The sequence below is a fragment of the Passer montanus genome, unplaced genomic scaffold (assembly GCF_014805655.1).
Source record: "Passer montanus isolate IOZ18808 unplaced genomic scaffold, ASM1480565v1 scaffold11, whole genome shotgun sequence".
Classification (NCBI taxonomy): Eukaryota; Metazoa; Chordata; class Aves; order Passeriformes; family Passeridae; genus Passer; species Passer montanus.
This window is the reverse complement of record NW_024357613.1, coordinates 22,962,096-22,985,206: the sequence shown is the minus strand read 5'-3', so window position 1 is coordinate 22,985,206 and position 23,111 is coordinate 22,962,096. Positions and strand designations below refer to the sequence as shown.

The window sequence follows — 23,111 nt, the reverse complement described above, 5'->3', positions numbered from 1 at the left end:
CTAAACAAGTTTAAAGGCACATCTTATAAAGTGCCTGCTAGATGCTGCTTTTGATCATCATAAAAAATGTAACATTTAATGCAGCAAAAATTACTTTTATTAACTTAATTCAAATCACAGTCACCCAGAAAATTGTTACAGATTCTCTGCAGATGCAATAGAGATATTAAATCCAGTAAAATATTTTATAAAATTATATTTGTATAGCTTACAAGATTCTGTGTTGTAGTAATTTGATTTAAGCATCATGCTATCATAAGAAAACAGATTAACTTTTCCAGGTATAGATGTGTATTGCTGTAGACTAGAGCCAATGGCTTGAAAGAGAAATGAAGAAAGTTGTATGAGTAGTTAGTGAAGATTAACTAGCAGAGAATTAAGATTCTTTATATATTGGATTATTTCCCACACTGCAGTCTGTGGAAAGCTATTCCTTGTGTATCAAGAATCTCTCTACATGTACTCACTTCTTTCCACTCTAAAAGAAAACACATGGTTCTTGCACTGAACTCCACATTCAGATATTCTGTGTTAAACAAAGGACACAAACATTTCCTTAATTCCACAAAGTCAAATGTTTTCCTACGTGTTTCTAAGTCATTTCCATCTCACTAACTTGTCTTTCCAATTCAGTTTGCCTTGCAGTGTGGAAGAATCATCACATGCGGACCGTTACCAACTATTTCATAGTGAATCTTTCTCTGGCTGACATTCTGGTCACAATTACTTGTCTTCCAGCAACTTTGGTTGTGGACATCACAGAAACGTGGTTCTTTGGGCAGACCCTCTGTAAAGTGATTCCCTACTTACAGGTATTATTTTTCTGTTTGTGTACACATTATCCATGTTATGAAAACCATCTTCCTAATACTTCTTATCCAATGGAAGTCCATACCTGATACTGAGTAGGTATCTCAGAGTACATGCTGAGGTCTAAAAGACTGTTCCACTCGGGAATATGATTATGCATAATAAAGACTGGTTTTCATCCATCTGATTGTTGGACTTTGGCAATGCACCTTTTGGGATATTTTTCAGATGCTCTTTAATTTTGTGATATTTTTAATGATTCAGAAGAGATGTAAAGCAATAAAAATATCTGTAAATAGAAATAAAGTCATTAATATTCTCTCTGTGTGGATCTGAACAGCTACACAAATGTCCAGAACATAGAATCCAGCTTCTGAAAGCAGTATGGGATTTTTTTATGTTTACTGGGTTTGTGTCAAAGTATCCAGGTTCACTGGGACTTGTTCAGCTTGTCTGTCTTAAGCAATAATTGCTTCTCATTTACCCTTGGATGTAACTAGTTTTGAAATAATTTGCATCAAAATGATTGATAAATACCTTTTCTAAGAATAGGTGTATGGATGAACTGACTGGGTAAACTAGAATGACAAGTGCTTGGCGTTGTAGTCATTAAAATTCAGAAGAATTAAGCGGTACTCAGAGTGTGTGCAGATCATCAGCTCTGTGCCTCCAGCACAATTTATATTTGCAGAAGATACCTCAATGGCCAAAGAATCATATTGCCAAGGGCGAAGTTCTCCAGCAGCTATGAGCTCTGCTTGATACAATCAAAATCACAACTTTTTTTTTTTTCAAAACCTCCATTCTAGTGAAAGAAAATCTGAAGACTGAGTGATCACCAAGCATACAAATTCAAACAATAAAACTGAAGTGATAGGTTATTTCCTTTACTGAATAAAAGGTAAATGTCTTAGTCTGCTTTAAGCTGATTGTTGTCAAGGACTTTTGAATGAAATCCTGAGTTTCAATGTTCTTGTAAAAATAAAAAGCAAAATGATGGCTCCAGTATGGTAATATAACACAGAAACCAACAAATATTTTTTTGACAAAGAAAAAAAAGATAAAATTCACTGTCTAATGTTCTACAAGCTTTTTTCAGATAAAGTTTTATACATTCCCAGTTGATGAAATTTTCTATTTCAAAATTTGATTTTGCAACACCTATTCTGTTTAGTTAGCATCTTAATGTGTGAACTGTCTTGGGGATTCTGGTAGGAGTACAGCAGATGAGGATATCTGTTGTAATTCTGTAAGAAGTTATTTTAAAAGGAGTCTTTGTTCTGGGAGTCTGTTTAACAGTTGCAGATAAAGAACTAACTATGCTGAAAATATAAATAATTTTTAAAACTCTGGTGGGAAAGTATGATAAATAAATTTTGAAACTCTAGGTAAAAACCCTACATTTACATTTATATAATATTCCTTTTTCTTCAGACAGTTTCAGTGTCTGTGTCTGTCCTAACACTCAGCTGCATTGCTTTGGATCGATGGTATGCAATTTGTCACCCTTTGATGTTTAAAAGCACAGCCAAGCGAGCAAGGAACAGCATTATAATTATCTGGATTGTGTCCTGCATCATAATGATTCCTCAGGCTATTGTTATGAAGTGCAGCAGTGTGTTCCCAGGATTAGCCAATAAAACCACCTTGTTCACAGTGTGTGATGAGCACTGGGGAGGTGAGTCTGTCATTGACCGTACAAACTGACTTTGTATTGCTATAAAGTAATCAAAATATCAGGAGGTGTTAAATAAAGTAAACAAAATATCAGGAGATGTTAATATGAAGTCAAGTCGTATAAACATAATACAAAATGTTCTTGATTATATAAGCTTTCCTGAAACTATCATTTTTCAAATTTTGTGAAATTTCTGTGAATTTCTTTTGTGTTATTGAGGCATAAAATACATTTTAAATGAAGTTTAAATGAATGAGGCTGACTAGTGTCTTGACCATGTTAATGCTTCCCAGAGGGTAGAAATGTTCCCACCCTTCAATGCTTATGCTTATATAATTCTGTGACTGATGTACACTGAAGGTTGACAAAGACTTCAGTACTTAGTACTTTCAGTACTTAGCCTTAAGAAGTAACTGTGGAAGAACAGATTTTTCTATTTACCTGATATTTTGCTAATTTTTGGCCTTTGACTAGTGTTTATAGGTATCTCCTGGGAGATTCAATGCAAATTACATGTCATTGCAGAATTTGCAGAGATGTCATCGATAGAGGGTAGTGAGTTAATCTAAAATTTGAAATTTGTCATTGACAAAATAATTTAAATAACTTTGTGAAAGTCATCAGTTACGAATTAATCTATACAAGAAGCGTAACCCTGCCATTCCAGATTAACTTTGAATCTAACATGTTGTGTCTGACTGAAGCTGTGAGAAGCTGTAAGGATTGCCAGGGAGTAACTACTTCTATTTTGTCTTCGTTCACAGCAAGTGGTGTGAGCCACCCACCCGAGTGCCTAGGGCTCGACTCTGGTGGGCCTTGGCACACCTCCAAAGCTAACAGAGTGCATGAGTTACATGCTGTGCCTCTGACACTGGATATAATGGCCATCAGTAATACCATTCTTCACACGCAAGAAAATAAAGCCAAGTTTGCCAAAACACATAACTAAAAGGTGCCTGTTTAATAGCCTTGAGTCTGGCTGAAACACAATCAGATATTCTCCCAGAGCTGTCTCTGTAGAAGAAGATTCCAGTCCTGTCAGCAGTTGTGATAAAATACAACTGGCTCACCTGTGCTTAATTATCATGATAAATTAGCTTAAACATCCTGAACTGCTGAGGGCTCTTCCATGTGCTGTTCTGGAAGTTCCTTTCCTGCTAATGGCTTTCACAGAGCCACCAGAGGATTAATGAGAAGACACTGGGTATCACATTCCCTGTTCTTTATCTCCTTCATCCCAGTTAGTCCTCTGGGACAAGGCAAGGGGGCAGAGGTGGCCACCAACTCACTGGTACTCACTGCTGACAAAGGTGTGCTCTAAGTTCGTGGCTGAGAGGAAGCCTCTGTTAAGCTGTATTGTACTTAGTGTCTCATTGGAGGGCACAAATCTGCTCTTTACTTCTGGTATTCTTCCTTCATCTGTGAAAAATTGTGTATCCCCTGCTTCAGGATACTGCAGTAGTTATGTGAGTATTTTCTTTCACAGCATTCATTCCAAGTACAATTTTTGTCCACTCATTTTAGTGCAGAAGCAATTATTCATGCCTTCATCACTTCAGGGTTAACTCTGCAGCAAAGATTCTTTTAATCTCAGCCTAGGAAATGATGTGATTAATTAATTAGGAAGTCAAGACAGCATTTCGTCAGGTAATCTCAGAATTTCCAGATCTGTATTGGCCACTTTTTGATTCCCAATGGAAAAGTGCTGCTTTTGAACTACAGAGTCTGTAGTAGGTTTAGAACTATTTTAAAGATTGCCTCTTGTTCAGTTGTGCTGAAGTAGTTGCAGCCTGAGATGAAGCACCCACTATACAAAAAAACCTCAACAAGAAACAACCAATCCAAACTCCCATGTGCTTGCAAGCCTCTTCTCCTATGCAGTGTAATTGTCTAAATTTAAACCTACTGGTCTTCAGGTGATGATGTGAGCCTTCACTTGTGTTTGGAGAGATGGAGGAATAGAATGTCTGTGTAGAATCAGTTTTTTGTGTCTGGCTTCAGAAAGGGAGTACAAACACTACAATTTTTTAAAAATTATTATTTATATTGAGCATGAAAATAATAATTTTATATTAAAAAGTTTTCTGAAATGGGAAGATTTTCACTTCACTGAAAGATAACAATCCTATTCTTATCTTGCTGCCTTTTTAATGAATAATTCTTCTAATGGCAATACACCATCATTGCTAGTTATTCTGCTGTTACATTTCAGATATCCTTAAAAAAATCTCCATGTTCTAATAATAGCTTATCATAGTAACTTGAAAGAAGAATCTTTATATGCATTAAATTATGAGCAGATTTCTCAAAATTGTGGAATTTTCTAGTAAAAGTAGAGCTAACTGTGTTTTATCAATGAGGATTATATATATATATCTCATTCAGACTATAGTGAATAGAGTGTAATTTAAAAATAATTTCCATTCTCTTGAAAGTTTCTAAGGTTTCTGATTTAGTTCAAAGCATAGAATATGCAGTTTTTCTACTGAAAAATAGGGTTGGAAATCATGAAGGCTCACAAAAAGAAGAACAGAAGAAAAGGGTAAGGCAGTGGTTTGAAAAGAGTGATGAGAAGAAGAAATAAAAAGCTAATATTTTAGAGAAAATAGCTACATTTTGGTTGGATTTTGTTTTGCCTCTTTTGATTATGCAAATATAGAAAGTCAAAGAAAGAGCTCTAGGAGGATGTTGAAGGAGAAAGAAATTAATGCTGCTACAAATAACCCATATTTGCAAAGAGAAAGTGGAGATGTAGATGTTGCATACACTCAGAGACCCTGAGAAAGTCCTATAGGAAAGTCAAATTTCAGAAAGGGATTGCATTTTGGGTGTTTATTGCTTTGCTTAGAACTGCATACAATTAATGCTGTCTAAAATTACAGTACATCTGATAAAATCTTTGCAGAATATAATGTACATCATATGTTCTGAGGATGTTAAACTCTGAATGTTAAAGACTGGGACTGCAAAAAGAGGATGCTCAATAACACTTTCCAAAGTGTTTTGGAAGTCTATTGTAATTCTGGGACCCCAGGGCCATTGAAGCATGAGGTGCTATGGAAGAGTAACTGGAAGTCATGTCCAGGAAGACGTCAGAGATGCCAAAGCAGGAGACAACACTGTACCCTACACAGACTTTTAGGACCAGCTGCTGGAGACCACAAAAGTCTGAGGGGTGTCTGGAGGGAAGGTCTGATCAGTGCTGTGACACTTGGGCTCCTCAGTGGTGAACAAATAGTCGCCACCCTGACTAATAAGATTTGAGCATGCTGTTGGAAAGCTGCCAGTGACTGCAAATGGAGCAATAGTTCAGCCTAAAACAGGGCTCAATTTCTTTATAATTGCTTCTGGCATTTCTGAATGTAAAATTCATTGCCAATTCTAGGCTGAGGGTTTTTCATCTTGAGTGCTGTCTAATAACAATATTTTATTTGGGAATGCAGAAGGATCCAACATGTGACCTATGCAGGCTCACTTAAGGAGCCAGAGTTGGCTACAGCTTTATAATAGTCTGTAATTGCTGTGCTGAATTTGATGATAAAGTGCCAAAATAAAAGAAATGTATATTAAAATGAGTTCACCATGTGTCCAAGTCAGCTAAGTACATTGTCTTAGAGCTGTTCAGGAAGAGAGTGTTAGCCAAAGTGCATTAGCCAAGCCCTTTGCAAATGATAAAAAGAATATGGAGATAATTCTTTCCCAAAACTGCATGGCTCAATGGAAACAAAGGGAAGACTTTTTGTTCCTTTTCCTCTTAGACTATTCATACAATAGTACAAAACCACATTGTCTTAATTCTGGAAAACAAATAGCTGGAAATTGCAGTACTACAAGAAGATTTATACATCCTGTTTATCAAAGTGTTCAGAATTTAATGAAAAACTCGTGGGATATTTTAATGTAGAAGGAAGTCAGAATATTTCTAATACTAAAAGTATGCTGGGTGTTATTGTAAGTTGCTAACTCAAGCACAATATATTAGGTTTCAAGTTTTAATTTTAGTATTAGCTCACCCTAAGTGCCTTGACATAGGAACTTAGCTTGGAAACACTGCATTATGTGTTTGATTTTTTTTGTCCTATGGGCACCCACTTCATAACATCCCTAATTATTAAGCTTTATTTTCAAAATATACACTTATAGTTGCATTGCTTCTCTATGTTGGTAACTCCAGAACCTCACAGGTTTCTTCTTGAGAGTAGGGAACCTGGGAACTCTACTGATGCTCAACAAACTTGACAGTCCTGTTTTTCCCTAGTCTTAAGGAAGCTGTCAGGAGTACCAATTTCATTAAGCACTATGGCTAGAGGGACTATTTAATTTGCTAGACATATCAAAACGTTTTGAGTGTTTATTTCAGTGTTTCAATTTGATTAAATATGTGTATGTATACATGTATGTATATATGTATTTACAGAAATATAGTAAAATTTTGGCAAAAATCCAGAAGCCGTAGTTTCAATCTACCAATTTCAGGCTGGGACTGGAAGACCACATGGAGAGGAAAGCTCTAGAAAATTTTAATATGCTTAATAACCCCTGCAGTAGACAGAGGAAAGCTTGTTTTACCAAACCGATTCTTTATCAGGTGGGGCAATTACAGTGTGTGAATGAAGATGAGTAGAAATTCTGACCTGAATCCAGTCCAACTGCTATGACCACCTGTTTGCTTTATGTTTTATTCTCTCTTTTCAATAGAATAGCAGCCAGAGACATGAGAGTCATTGTTTATTCTTAAAGAGGTGGCTACTCCAGCTAAGAACAATCTTACCCTGTCCTGAAGTCCATTACATGACCATAGAAGGCAAGAACACTTTTCTCTTCTTCTGCTTGGCAGGCAGAGTTTCAGTCAGGCAGGACCACAGACTGATTGATGTTTGCATTCAAGGAGCCTGGAACTCACTTGATAAATGAATAGTATCCTTAGCCAGCCCTCCTCCTTGCTGCTGTGATTGTCAAACAGCTTTAAAGCTTTTCTTTGGCTTAAGAAGCTAAACAGAGTCATGTTTCTTAGGGAAAAGTTCTGCAAAGGGCTTTGCCCTGGGTGGAGGAGGGACAGGTTTCCTTTGATGTTTAGCAGCTGGCACTTTCCAGGTGGCTAAACTTCAAAGGCAAGTGTTAGGATCTTCCTCCAACCTGGTCCTCAGTTCTTTGTAGATAGCTAGGCTCATTTAATGTTTTACTTTACTTGGAATGCTAAATTGGAAGTCATAAACTCCAGATGGCCTTTTAAATATGTACCGTCCTTCTACCTGAAAGGGGCCCGGCTGCCGGCAGAGCATTGATGAGGCAGGTGGCACCTCCTCCTGAGCACAAAGAATGTACTTTCAATTCTGACCTCCTGTGATCCCAGTAAGTCATGTTTCTCCAGTTTCTCCTTAATCTCTCCACCTGTGAAGCCTGCATGTCAATACTTCCCTGGCGAGCAGGACTGCTGTGAGGCTGCATTTTCTGGAATGCAAAAGCAAGTTTGAGATCATCAATCAACATATAATCTCAGGTTAACGCCAATTCTAAAAAACCTGCCCCAAATGGTCTGGCTCCCCCAGGGCCATTGACAAGAGTTAGTAGCTGCAGCTGCTAGTTAGGAGCTGGCAAGCAGGTTTGCTACAGGATCTTGGAGCAAGTAAGAAGTCAAATACTACTCATCTGAATTTTTTGAACCCCGATCTATCAAAACTATCAAGTGTCAGTGGCAGCATCTCTATTACCTTTGCTGGAAATGAACATTGGCTGGATTTTGCTGTAGCAAGTTTCCATCTCCTTGATACTGAACATTTTCTCGGTGTCATCAGGCACTTTCAGGTCCAATGGCAAGTGTGAGATTACTTGAGTCTGCATTTGAGAGTGAGCCTGGAATTTACACTATGGTGTTCTCCTCCCTGCTATGAGAATTGTGGGGCAAGTCTTTCTATATCTTTGTCTGAACAAGCTCTGAAATTCTCCTGACATGCACTTCTTTGATAGGGTCCACATTCTCAGTCACTTTAATAGGCAGAAAATAATTTTGAGGCACCAAAGTTTTGATCTCATGCAACTCTTTTTTTTTTTCTTTTCTTTTTCCCTCTTTTTTCTTTTTTTTTAAGCAACTCTTTTTTTTTTTTCTTTTCTTTTTTCCCCTCTTTTTTCTTTTTTTTTTAACTTTTCTTTTTTATTTTTAGTTTTAAAAGAAATCAATACAGGATTTCACTTGCAGATCTTATCATCCTGAAACATTTGGGAATTCTGGAAATTAACATAAAATTTCCTTCTTTATCCAAGATGCAATGCTTAGGATTACCTTGCAATTTAATAGTTCATGGGGTGCAGTTTCTCTTCTACTATGTGTTGTTACTGTCCAAAATATTCATTCATTTTCTGAGGCCATCCACAGATGTTAAGTTGTAATTAATACCAACAATTGGTAATAGCAAATTGCATTTAATGTTACAAAACAGAAGACAAGTTTTCAGGCACTGCACATTCTGGTGTAAACTACTGATGGAGCTTAAGATACAGCATTCTTAAAAATCAATACACTCACAGCACTTCTAAGATGTTTTCTCTAAGCAAATAAAATTCATAAGTTGTCTTTTGAAAATATATACATGGGAAATTAGAACACAACACTACCAAACTCATCATAGTTAAATCTGAGTTTAAAAACATCTTGGAGATTTCCTAGGTTTGAAGCGCTTGAATGAATTGATTCTATTTTAAAAATTAAATCATAATAATTAATTACTGCATCTTAATCAGATTTATTCTGCCACCAATGAGTGATTTATGAAATGTGTTCTCTCCTCCTCCCATCAGTGTCCTGTGTGCTGTAGTTTGCAGTTGCAGTCTTTGTAGGAGAGGGATTGTTCAGTTTACTCAGGGATATATAGTAGCCTTTGCAGAATTAAAACTAATGACACTTACACAACCTTTCAATATGCCAAGGATGAGATAGGTTGGCTGACTACCTACCTATTTTTAGATAGCAAAATTTTTCATTTTTATATAACAAAATTAATCCATCACTGTTTTAACAAAATAAAACTTCTTAAGACTCTGTACATAAAGTAATAAGATGATAAGAAATCAGTAATGTGATATAGGACATCCTTGAGATAAAAATCATGTTTATAGTAGAATGTATCTAGAAGTGATTAAAAAAACAATCTTGACCATAATATTATTTGGTACATCTTCCTGTTATGTTGAAAAATACATGCATATCTATATGAATAATTTTTCTTAAGGTGATTTTGAAATGAATGTATATTTAAATGCACCTTTCCTATTTGAATTCTCTTTCCAGCTGAGGTTTACCCCAAAATGTATCACACGTGCTTTTTTCTGGTGACATACATGGCACCACTGTGTCTTATGGTGTTGGCCTATTTGCAAATATTCCGGAAGCTGTGGTGTCGCCAGGTAAGTCACTTAGCTCTGGCTCTGTTTAATTGCTCTTCCAGCTTTGTGCAGATTCCCATGGACAACCTCTTCCTTTATAAACTCCATTTTGTCACCTAGGACTTTGCTTTTTATATCCATGCAGGTGTACAGCCACCTTGGATAGGCATTGAGATGTATTGAAAAATTAAGGCAGTCAGAAAGTGAACAGCTTTCTCATGTCTGTGAAGGGCTTTCTTTTGGAAAGAAAGCAAAAGACATCAGAAAAATTGATTATCGGTAGAAGGAAAATCTCTCTCACTGTATCTGAAATGTTTGCCAAAATACCTTAGGTGACTTTATTTATACTGCTAAAATCTCCTGTAGCAGTCAAAATTAAAGAAAGACCTTCTAATTTTGTTAGTTTTATTTTTACTTTTCTTAGTTGATGGCAGGTCCAATCTGAATGAAATGTAAACTAGAAGGTCCAGCTATCAGTAGTGGGAGACTGGAATTGCCTGATGTGAAGCTGGCTGTTACCGATAACATTTATTGTGAATTGATGACAAATCATTGACACAATTTCTAATGTGAACATCTTTTTTTTCAAGATTCAAATAGAAAATAGAGGCAAGAAAACAAGAAATAATGCAAGATATTCCTTCTCAAGTGGCTCTAACATAGTTCATATTTTCATCAACATATGGGCATGAATGACCTCTCTCACCAGCATGTTTGATACCATCCAATTCTGAGGCTGTCCTGGGCAGGGGAAAATACCTGCCCCATCAGGAACATTTTTCATGCAGTTCACAATGATTCATCAGAAAAATCACAAATAGACTTTGTATTTCTAAACATGCATATGATTAAAAATCAAATCTTATACTGACAGAATATATCTCTCGCAAGTAGCTCATAAATGGGAAATATCAAATCCACTTTAAGGCTTTTTGTTATTGTCCATAAGTCATAAGAGCAATTTTTGTCACTTCTAATCAGATTAGGTTAAAGCAGAATTGCTGTTTATCCTGCTTGTCAGCTTTAAATTATTATTTTTGCTTTTAATTTCTTAGATTGATAAGATTAAATAAAAGATGGCTTGGAGATAAAATTTAACCTTTACAGTTTGAGGAGACTCTTCTCCAGAGCAAAGGATTTCTTGCTTAGTTTTGTTATTAAGTTCAGTCTAAACATAGTTCTAATATGCTCTGCCTTGCAGAATCTGTCCTGTATCACCCAATGATTTTATCACCATAATTCTTCTCAGCCTTCTCTTTTATACCTTCTTTACAATCTGCCTACCCTCTCAAGCTCTTCATTAACTAAGTTAATGCAAAGCAATTGTTTTTAACTTACACATGGTTGAAATTGCTGGCTCAGATGCAGAGCAGAAGTTGAATGACTGAAAACCAACCTTTTCTTTTGGGTTCCCCCCACCTCCACTCCCCAGTTGTTTTAGCTGGTCTATTTGCTCTTCACAATGTTTCTTCTCCCTATCCATGTTGCACAGCGGCAAGGTTAGGATGATCCTTTGTTTTTCAGTGGTAAAAAGAGAAATTCTACTACAGGCTTAGTGCTATCAGTGGTGCCAAATTACAGCTGTCTCTGCCTGGCCTAGATGATAGCACTATGTATAAGAGGCTGTGCTAAGTGAAATTAAAACCACTGCACATCTATTATCAACAGTGACTTGGCTGCAGGCATCAGGCACTTTTCTAAGTGCAGCAGGTGTGCTCTAATCAGTCGTGTAGCACAAATGAATGAAGTGCTCTAAAAGTGTTCTTTGGTAACAGTTTCAATAAAAAATCATGCTGTTTACCAGAAATTCAGTTAAATACGGTGATCTTTTTGCAAGGTACAATGAGCCTTTCAGATGTGCATGATAGAATAAACACAACTAACATGTTTTCTATGCCCTACATTTTTTCTAAAGGTTATTTTTTAAAATGTAGTGTGTTGTGCATGCAAATTTTCAGATGACAAATAGAAGACTGAATTACAAGTTATTGTTGCCCTACTTTCTGTAATAGCTCTTAAAATTTCTGATTGTATAAGTCCAGCAAATCTTTGAATTAACAATTCACCTTCATAAAGACAAGCACAATCTTGCAAAAAATACTAGAAATTTTGAGTCATTAATTTTAATTATTACTAAGGAAATAGTAATTTAGAAGTCTATGTTCTTGTGTGGATTTTAAGATTGAAAACAGCGTCTGTACAAATAGAAATGAATGAACTGAATATGATGAAAATGTTGATACACAATTTGTAATATGAAGTTCCTAGTATGCTTCAATTTTCTGATATCCAAATGTATTGACACCAAAGCACATTTCTATTAATAATTAGGAACTTTATCCATTTTCTTTTTGGTAGTTGAAATATACCCTCCTAATCTTTGCAAGTTGATACTACGTTTGAGATATTTTCTTTGGTTATAAGCCCCTTGAAAACTATCTGAGGGGGCAGAGAAAGGTTGCATAATAAAGCAAAACTCTAAATTTTAGTACTTGTTTATTCACAGCTAATAGGCTTTTCATAAAACATCAGAATTACACAAATGGTTCAAAATTCTCTCTCTGATTGATTAATTACTGACAAGCAAATATATGCATTATGCTTCCATGTGTACACTTGTGTATACTTGTACATACAGAATCACAGAATCATAGAAACATTTATCTTGAAAAAGGCCCTTAAGGACATTGAATTCAACCATAACAACAATTGAATTCAACCATAACCACAACACTGCCAAGTCCACCATTAAACCATGTCCCTAAGTGCCACCTCTACTTATCTTTTAAATATCTTCAGGAGTGGTGACTCAGCTGCTTGCCTAGGCAGCCTGTTCCAAGGCTTGGCTACCCTTTCTGTGAAGAAATTTTTCCTTATATCCAATCTAAACCTCCTCTGGCTTAACTTGAGACCATTCCTCTCATTCTGTCACTTCTCTACTAGACCCCACAGCCAAGTCGGGTAAATCCCCTGCAATAGTACTGATGTGCAATTGTCAAGCTGGTAATTGCTGATTTTGTGCAAGGGGCTGAGTTGTTTTAAATCCATGGATACATTAGGAAAAACTAAATGTTATGTAACTTATCCCAAATTTTGCTTCATGGATTTCCTGCTCATTACATGGCAACTTTGCCAAAATGTTCCAATAGTTGTAAATCATGTCTGGTGTGTACATAAGTGCTGAACTAAGGGCTTGTCTGAAGATATTCCCACACACCTCCCCCCACCCCCAGCCAACAAATAAGTAAATAGAAAAAAAACCAAAAACCAACAAAAAAACCCCCACCCAACCCCACAAAACGCCGACATAGTAGGTTTTCTAGAACTATTCTGAATGTGCATGCTTTTTGGCTTACTTTTATCTTTCTTAAGATAAATACAAAATTTGCATAATTTTCAGGTCAGTTTGTCTGGATAAGCCCTGTTTAAAAAAAAAGTTACAATAGACAATGTGAACTTTTCTGATACTTTTGTAGTTGAAATATTTCTCATGAGATTAGTCACTCTACACACAATTGTACTACATATAAATAAATCTGTATTTCTAGCCAAAAGGTTTTCACACTGTATGACTTTGAAAATATTATAAATGTAATTGTAATAGAGTTCTGTGAGAAAGTCTTTCAAGCTTTTCTGCAGGCAGGAAGCAATTTAGAAGAACTGAAGCAAACTTGTTTTACTTGGCTTGTCTTATGTGAGGGCACAGAAAACAAAAAATCCTTTTTTTTTTAATAGCATGGTCCTACATGCAACTCATTGCAACATGTCTTTGACTAATCTAAATCTTCCTGTATCTTGGCACTTTTCCATGATTTCCCTCAGTTTAGAAGAACTTTGCAGAGAGATTCACACTTCAGCTGTGATTATTTCTTTAGCTACTTCATTGTCATATAGGTTGCATACATGAAAGTTTTATGGCACTTAAAGCTATGCAGGCTTTAAATCCTTGTTTTCCAGTGCTGAAAAACTGTTTATTATTATATATTAGCAGCATATTAATGGGAAAAAATACTCTGCTATACAACAAAACATTTAATGTAGAACTTCATAGCAACGTAATTGCAGCAATAGGGTTGGTAATTTTGATTGTCTGAAGATGCAGGCAAGGTATGTGGGAAGTAAAGAAAATTTGAGGAAATCAGTTGATATCTGTGTATAAAACACATTTTTTATGCAGTCTCTCTTGTGTGTCTGAAATTCAATTTGTTTTCTGCAGCTACATCAATTAAATTAATTAAAAAAATCCTTTTTATCCCTGTGAGCTTACATTGTGTATGTCAAGGTGTCTATTTTTCTTGTTATATCTGCAGACAGAATCGGGTTTTTTAAATGTTTTTCAAATCCCCTTCATTTTGTTTGCCTTAGATCCCAGGAACTTCTTCTGTTGTTCAGAAGAAATGGAAGCCTCAGCAGCCTTCAGCACAGCCCCGAGGGCTGGGACAATCAACAAAGTCAAAGATTAGTGCTGTGGCAGCTGAAATAAAACAGATTCGTGCAAGAAGGAAAACAGCACGTATGCTAATGGTTGTCCTTCTGGTTTTTGCACTTTGCTACCTACCAATTAGCATCCTTAATGTCTTGAAAAGGTAAAGTTTATCTCAAAATATAAACACTTGGTAAAGCTGTCTAAAAACAGAATTCTCTGTTACAAGATTCCTTTTATTCTGACAGATACTTTTGAAGGATAAGCTTACTTATTGATTCATAAAGAAGTGGAAAATAAGTGTACCATTGCAAGAAAATATTATATATAATATATATATGTGTATACATAACCTATCCATAGTACTTAAACTAGAGGCCTGATTATGGAACTCTTATTAACAAGATCTTCCTCATGAAAATGATCTAACCTATCTCCTCATTAAACCTCATCATTTACATGGCATTACAGCTTGTTTGCTGTAAATGCCCCCATGGAAGTGCAGTCACCTAAAGCAGCAGCTGAAGGTTAGCAGCAGAGTGCAGTGTTGTGGCTTGGCTCCAAAGGCTGTGAAATGTTGAGTTCAAACCTAAGCTACTCATGTACAGTTTGGAGACCATAGACTAACCTTTCCATTGGTCCTGTGAAGCTGTATTTTAATTATTTATCTTTTTCTCTCTGTGCATTTCGTATGTAATTGTGTACACTCTTGGTTTTTGTACAGTGCCTGAAAGACTTTGGTAAAGTTACATCTCATAAACCCTCTGGAATACCAATAAATAATGGCACATAGCAGAAAATTTGAATATCCTAACAATAATGAGCATGTTATTGGTGCTTTTATAATTGGAGTGTTATTGGAACATTTTAGTTTTTAAGGGATAGTTTCAAAGTTTAAATACATCCCACTCAATTCTGGCCCTCCCCTGAGGTCTAATTGAAATAGTTTTCATTCTCAAATCCCTTTGTAGAAAATTTAGAGAGAAAACTATTTCCAGAAAATGGTTCATGCCACCTACAATATGAAACAGAGGAAATACACTGGCTGCCTCAACAACAATAGCAGAGTAGGCACAGAGTTAGATTTTCATTTAAATGTCAGAAGTAACATGTAAAGAGTCTGGGAAATGCAGATTTCCCTGGAGGACAGAAGCTGCTATGGCAGCCTCAGGTTTGGAGCCAGTTTGATGCCTTTCCAATTCCAGAGATATTTGGAGAGTAGCCTAGAGAGTGTCTTGGAGAGTGAGCCGACAGCCAGGAAGCTCAGTGACATAAGTACATCAAAAGCAGCTTGTCCTGTCTTTCCTTGGCTTATCTGACACCAGATGACCTTAGTTGCTTGGCAGAAAAATTGTGCATCTTCACCATAGTAAAGTCTCAGTTGTGCCACACTACCAAGACAGGAGGCTGAGGGCTGGGGAGAGGATTTCTTTCTCTCAAGTGAGAGAGCACTGCTGAATCAGCCTTTTTGTGATACTGCAAATAGATCATCAGAGATAAAACCAGGCCAGAAGTTGTAAAATCTTTTTAAATGAATTCTACTTTTGCCGTCTTTCAGGTTTGCTTTTCTCTTTCTGTAGGGTTTTGGGGATGTTTAATCATGCTGATGACAGAGAAACTGTATATGCCTGGTTCACATTCTCACACTGGCTTGTATACGCAAACAGTGCAGCCAATCCGATCATTTATAACTTCCTCAGTGGTAAGTTACTGTTGCCTGGAATTCAAGTTCAATGTATAATTTGAATGTAATGAACCATAGCAAAAATTAATAACCGTGTAACTTCAGCTCAGCTCCTCCAGTGGGAGCTAGATCCTCTTGCTAGAAGTTGCCTGAAGTATCCCATTACCCTCAGGCTGTCTACCAATGAGTAACCTGGAGTGTGCCAGGGCCTGACTCCAAGTGCTAGAATGTGACATTAATGTGGTAGAGAAGTTCCTGGCATGACTTTGATGTGAAGCAATTACCATTCCTCTAAACAGTCCTGGATGCTCTCTGGCAGGTAGCACAGTCCGGGGGCTGTCCCCAGCTGGTGTGCTGCATTCAAGTGTTGGGATTTGGAGGCTCTGAGTCTTTAATAGTACCTGCATGGCCAGACAGTGCCAAGTAGGGTCAACTTCAAAGAACCAGCCAGCATGCTGTTTACTTACTAGTATAGATTTGTCTTAGTCTATATTTGTGTCATTTGGCTTGGAGAGCAGAATCAGTACCTAATCTAGTAGTATTGCAGCTAAATACAGGGAGGAAAAACTCTGTTGGATCCTCACTACATATTGGCTTGCTGTAGTGTTTTGTGATGTCTAGTATGAGAATGATCTGAACAATTTCCTCTGAGCCCCAAAAGCAGGGGATTGTCAAACATTGTGAATCTTCTTTTAAAATATATTAATGATAAAACATAAATAAGCTATGCTCTCTCATTTCACATATTAAGTCAGGATTCAATTATTCAAGCCTATATTTACTCAATTATTTTTGTTGTTACAGATGTAAATAATCAGCAGACTATCTATGAGGTTGTTTCTTTAATCTTCCTAGTTTGTCCATTCTGCCTAGCCAAGAATAATTCTGTCTTCACATCACACCTCACATGTCTTCTTAGAAAGGTTGTCTTTTTCCTGTCTTTATCCAAGATGATTAAACTGTCATTTTCTCCTTCTGCATTAGAAGAGTATCTGGGTGGTTCACATTAATTTTGCTTTAGATAACACCTTTATATCCGAATCTATAAAGTTTGATGAAATGCATTTATAGTACAATTTTTTTCATGAGTCATTTTTGTGGTTGACAGGGAAATTTAGAGAAGAATTTAAAGCAGCATTTTCCTGTTGCATCTTTGGCATTCGCAGCCACCATGACGAACGGTTCAACAGAGGTCGTGCCAGTACAGAGAGTCGGAAATCCTTGACCACCCAGATCAGCAATTTTGATAACGTTTCAAAACTTTCAGAACACGTTGTATTGACCAACATAAACACAATTCCATCAAATGGTACTGCATCTATTACCCACTGTTAGTATACTGGTCCCTATGCCTTTTGATCCCATAGAAGTAAATTCTAATTCTGCATCCATCAATACTGGGATCTAAGCACAAAGAGAGAAGGGTGTTTAAAATTAAGAACTGACTGTAAGAAAAAAAAATTAAAATAAATATTTTATAGAATATGCCATAACTTTGATTATGTAATAAGGGAAGAAAATTTCACATTTCAAGTTGTGTTGCAAATAGCTAGGGAGCAAAGCAGTCATATTTTATACAAATATTTTCTTTGGATACCTACTTATTTTAGACTCCTAAGTAAATACAGAACAAGTACCTGAAAGTATGAAAATTATTTTCCCTATCATTGGACTGTGTTTATGAACATCTGTATTCTACTCTCATTTAATTAGCTGAAGTTGTGGTATATTTTATAACAAATGTTTTAATCAAAATTGGGTGTAGAGATTGAACTACCATAATGTCCTTTACTATTTCAAATTATCTGCTTGGCATGCATTCTGGTGTGAGTTAGGCTGATCAAATAAGAAATTCATATTAATTTATTTTCCAAAATTTTTTGTTCTTTTTCATGTTAGGTAGGCTATTGCACGTGTTCAGGAACAGCTGGGAAGCCACTTTTCACTTAATGTAGAAGGAATGGGGTTTTTCATCTGAATTCAGTAATATTGCCATTCCTTTATGTACGACACAAGCAAGGTTACAAATATGAAACTCATATGACAGTGTGGCTGTAAATTATGTTTTACCCTTTGTTTCTCATTTATTCTCTTCTCTCTGTCCTCTGTTCATGGCAGAGGAGTTAGACTAGATGGTCTTTAAATGTCTCTTCAAACCCAAACTATCAATTATTCCATGACTGACTTACAAACAGGAAGCTGTGGTGCTCTGCTGGTCTGATAAGGAACCACAGGGCAATTTACTAAATAGTGCCGATTAATAAGTAGTAGAACACATAAAAATGTTGAAAAGTTTAAAAAAATAAAGATTTATGCATCAGAAAAGCCCTTAGTCTTCAGTCAAGAAACTTTACTTCAAATTTTCAAATGCAATCTGAAACATTTTCTGGAAGACCATTTTATTAATAGATTATCACAGCACAGTGTTCAGAGAGAGATAATCAGAGAGTCAGTTATCCAGCCACCTGATACAAGCAGTGAAATGATCTTAAATTCTTTATTTTATCTACAGATATCCCAGCTGTGCTCAGCCCATTGAAGTCAGCAGAACTGCATCTCCACATACCTGGGATGAACATGACTTCAAATATAGATGAAGCCATGAGGGTTTCTGCAGAAGACACTGTCAAACCAGAGAATGCAGAGTGGGATAAATTTGTCCCTAGCATAACTAAATTTACTTCGATGGAGTTACAGCAAGGATGACTTTGGCTCAATACACTACAACTGCCACAGAGTGTCACATGCTTTTAGCTGTGGTACACACTACAACTGGACAAAGGGGTTCCTTCAAAATAACTGCCTATCCTCTTTTTTCTCAGTCTTACAGAAACCTACTTACCTCAGTATGAGCTAAAGAACGTCTTTACAATTCTTTTTAAAGGTTGGATTGTATCATAGTTTGTAAATATTGTAGATATTTATTTTTATATATTTTAGATTATGTGAAATGTTCTAAAATGTATCATATAAAGAAATATAAGTATTTGAAAGAAGGCGCAAACATCATTTATTTATATTCTCTTTCTATAAATGATTGACTGATGTACAAAGAATGCTTACTTATGCACTAGTGATATTCTGGCATTAATTTGCACTTCTTTTTCTGCAAATCCACTTGTAGTAAGTTCTATGTTTATTATGGAACTTTCACTTCAGACTGATTTGGGGAGAGTCCACATTACTTTTCTAAGTACAGACCTGCTTCTAAGATGTGAATCCAAAGTGCTGAAAGTCACATATTTTCGTAAGATTACATTTAAACAGTCTTTTATTTTTTTTCAGATTTGAGTGCCTAAAAAGTAACCATTTAAATAAAACTTATGTGATGCTCAAAGGTGCTATAGGCTCAAATTTCCTGCTCAGGCCAATAAGAATAACAAGTGTCAGCACCTCTGAAGGACTGGGCATTTTAACTTTGGTAGCTCATTTTAATCCATAATGTGTAAATGTTGCTCCAGAAGATCTCTGAAAATCTTTAACATAGGAAACATTAGCTGTCTTTCATTTTCATGACTTCTCTCTCAACTGCCATTTAATACTAAAGATACAATCAATTTACAAATCTATATATCTATTTATGGGATAATCTCTCTGGCCTGGAGCTTCCTACTATGTATTGTATTTTTCTCTTTAAAGGATAAACATGGTGCATCAGTGGAGACTTAGTCTTCTAGAAGAATGTGGTCTATTTCTTAGAAAAAGTCCAATTATCTGAACCTGAGATACAATTTCCCTGTGGCACTATTCTTGTGTTTCAGTCCAGATTTTTCAAAAGAATAGATGAGAGGGAGGACTTTTGTAATAAAAGGATTTGGCATAGGAAGAAGACAGTCTCATGTATTCAAATGTTTCTATAAAGCCAATTATTAATCAACCAGGTGTTATTTGATTACCTTTTGTAAATATTTTTTCTAGGTTTTTCTTTTACCTAATGTCATGCAATGTATTATCTATCATGGCAACTATAGTTTTATGAAGTGCTCAATCACTTTATGCTTTAGCCTTCCCCAACAGCTGTTTTACTTGACATTGTTGTAATTCCTCCTAATTTACATTGGTGTTAAGTGAGAGAAAGGGATTTGCATTCATTTGGATATTAAAGTTTTCTATTTAAAGAGAAAATGGAGAATACTCTTTTTTAATTAAAAAAGAATAAAGAAAAATATCTAAATAGAAAGAATGTTTAAATATCAAATAAAATAATAGGATTTTCAATATTCCTATGTGTAAGCTTCATTTTTAAGTATAGATATTATATCAATATTATTTTAAGAAATTATTTTGCTTTGTCTCTTCTAAGAAAAATAAAACCTAAATAACTGTGGGAAGCACAGCAGGATCTGATTTCATAGCTATTGCAATTCCTTTACCATAAGAAGGCTATTTTTGTTCTTCAATTGTGGCAAATGCAACATTGTTAAAGAGTGTTGAACAAGATATATATTTTTTCTATATAATTTGAAATGATTGAATAAACACTTGCTGAATTAAAACAATACAGATATGAGAAAATGGAATTTAAAAAGTCCTCTAAGCTTTTCTTTTGTTTAGTTATAAGCAAATAAATAGTAATAAAGTTAAAAACTAGCATAGCAACCCAGCTGCAAAATAATTATCAATAATCATTTATTTAAGATAAAATATCTCAGTCCATGGTTGAAAAATGTCTATTATGCCCAAATTTGGGAAAGCCTCTATTTTTATTTCAGAAAATGTATTTTTAGCTTATCCTTGAATAAAGAGAAAGAACGTAGAAAGCAAAGGCTATTTAAGAAAACTTGGACAGCATAAGGGGAGTATGTATACTTTTCCAGCATAGAAGGTCATGGGTCAGTGTGGAAGGCCAGCAAAATTTTTATGCCTTGCCAGGTGTGTTTCCCAGATCCCTGTGAGACAAACAGAGAAGAAAAGAGTTCAGTACTCCTACCTGGGCCAGCAAAGAAAGAACGAAAATTTTCGATGTTAGTGATGCTCATGGACAAATCCTAACTGGCATCTTTCTACAGAGGAGGTGAATTCCACCTGCTGACACAATTTGTATTCTTTTTGCTGTACCTTAATTCCAGGGGGATAAATTATGTTAGCTGAGTTCGTTCTGAGGCAAGAACATCACTAAAGGTCAATGGCAGTTTCTGGAGGTGTTCTGAGCCATGTTAAAAAGGGAGATTCTGGCCTTAATTTTGTCTTTGTAAGAGAAAGCATATCTTGGTTCTCTTTTTTATTCTTTTTTATTTTCACCTAGATGTCCAGAATTAAAATGTTGCAACATTTCTAGGAATTTCTTTTAACCACAACTTTAACTTAGCAGTACTTTTTGTGTGGAGAAGATAAATAAAATATGAGACATTCATTAGCAAATGATTCTGGGTTTTCTCTGGACAATTTCTATTGAGTAAACAGCATATCTTTCAGACACAAATTGTACAATCAGATGTTATATCAGATTTTAAATTCTAAGGATAGCTAGAGAGCATTAGCTAACTTTTGCTGGAGACTGTGGCCATCAAGCTAAATATTGGTGAAATATGGTTATCAAGATAAATATCTGGTTATTTTTATGAAAAGATTTTTCATTCAAAAATAAATATTTTTGATGAAAATATTCCTATGCTTTTATTTCTTTAGTTTTACAAAATTCAAGGAATACCCTTTTTTAATTAAAATGATCACTGGGAGAAATAAACCCAACAGTGAGCAATAGCCAGAAATGGTGATAGAAATAACTGTGAGAAGAGAGTTTATAATGAATGAACATTTCTTATCCAGCATATAAATATTAAATGTTATCTAAAATCTGAGGCATCATTGGGCTTTGCTACCTCTAGCTGCTTTGTTATTCTAATATTTCCACTATTGAAATGGAGCTAAATAGAGAAACGGAGTTCTCATGCTGTTGTTTCTGCTTGTCCACAGCAACATTAAGCATGGGGTTTAAATCACAGTATATTTGTTCCTGCTGATATAAGTTCTTGTGCCACCATCATTCTGGTGCTTTGTCTCTCAATATATTTCACAGTCTTGAAGGCCTGATATCCTGACCTGTTTCTCCTTTACTGTTGTCAGTGTAGTGATAAGCTTGTGCCTTGCAGTCACAATGAATGCAAGATAACATCTCCCTGTCTCCACCTCCAAAACCACAAGGTTTTTCTTTTTTTTCTGGACTAAATAGAGAGAACCATCTCATTCTCTGACTTTAGCAAAATTGATATGTGTTATTGACCTGGAGAGTGTTTTACAGGATGGAGAATACACCAAACATTTCTTTAAGTCAGACCTCACTCAATGACATATCATAACTTACTGCTGCATATTACAATGGTTCAATGCAAAGGCAAATTTATCTTTCCAGCCTAGATTTTGTTTCACAGCTAAAATTACATTATTCTGTCAAGCCATTATTTCTACTTGACAATTAGGTTTTTCTGTGGCTGTTGGATATATTGGGTGAAGTAATATATTATTTATTGAACAATTAAAAAGCCACAAACAAATATTTGGTAATTTTGTCATTAAGATCTTACACAAATAATGCAGTTTTAAAAACTAGCTAAAAATCTGTGTAAAATAAAATAAAATGAGAAATTACAGGCAAGATCGATTTTTCCTGAACTAAGAAAAATAACCAAACTCTGGACTTCGGATCAAGTTTTTCTTTGTCAGTAGGGACAGGATTTCAAGCACTATATCTGTCTGTCTGATAGCTAAGCTGAAAATTTTATGACATCTTTTTGTTTAGGCATTTAAGGACCAAATACAGTTAAACTTTTGTGAAAATAAGATTCATGAGTAGCACGGGGAAATCAGTAGGGATCTGTTGCTTTGTCTTCCTTCCACTGCAAAAGCAAAGCACACACACTGGGGCCGGCAGGTGTGTGATTGCATCCTTTGTGGTTGACTGCTTCATTGTTAAGTACCAAGTCAGCTGCTGACTTGTATAGCAAACCGATTTTTGAGGTATTTCAGTGAAACACCTGAGGTTACACTCACAGTCCAGTCTGGGACTAGACTATAGATTAATTATTTGTCCTCCTGGTCTGCCATCCAACATATTCCAAAGGACTTCTCTCTCCTTAACGGATCAAGATTGTATTCCACATCTGAGACGAAAACAATTTCACTCCTAAAACAGGTTG

General features: G+C 35.7%; 1 protein-coding gene across 1 annotated transcript in view; it reads left to right on the top strand.

Annotated features, from left to right (window-relative positions):
- HCRTR2 (hypocretin receptor 2) overlaps nucleotides 1-18,822 on the top strand; it is a 32,535-nt gene extending 13,713 nt beyond the window's left edge. The window contains exons 3-9 of the mRNA XM_039728564.1: nucleotides 634-812; nucleotides 2,245-2,488; nucleotides 9,774-9,889; nucleotides 14,234-14,454; nucleotides 15,872-15,993; nucleotides 17,084-17,284; nucleotides 18,488-18,822. Of these exons, the coding sequence (XP_039584498.1) occupies nucleotides 634-812; nucleotides 2,245-2,488; nucleotides 9,774-9,889; nucleotides 14,234-14,454; nucleotides 15,872-15,993; nucleotides 17,084-17,284; nucleotides 18,488-18,681 (1,277 nt within the window). The 3' untranslated portion in view covers nucleotides 18,682-18,822. The remainder of the gene's footprint in view (nucleotides 1-633; nucleotides 813-2,244; nucleotides 2,489-9,773; nucleotides 9,890-14,233; nucleotides 14,455-15,871; nucleotides 15,994-17,083; nucleotides 17,285-18,487) is intronic.
- The last annotated feature ends 4,289 nt before the right edge of the window (nucleotides 18,823-23,111 follow it).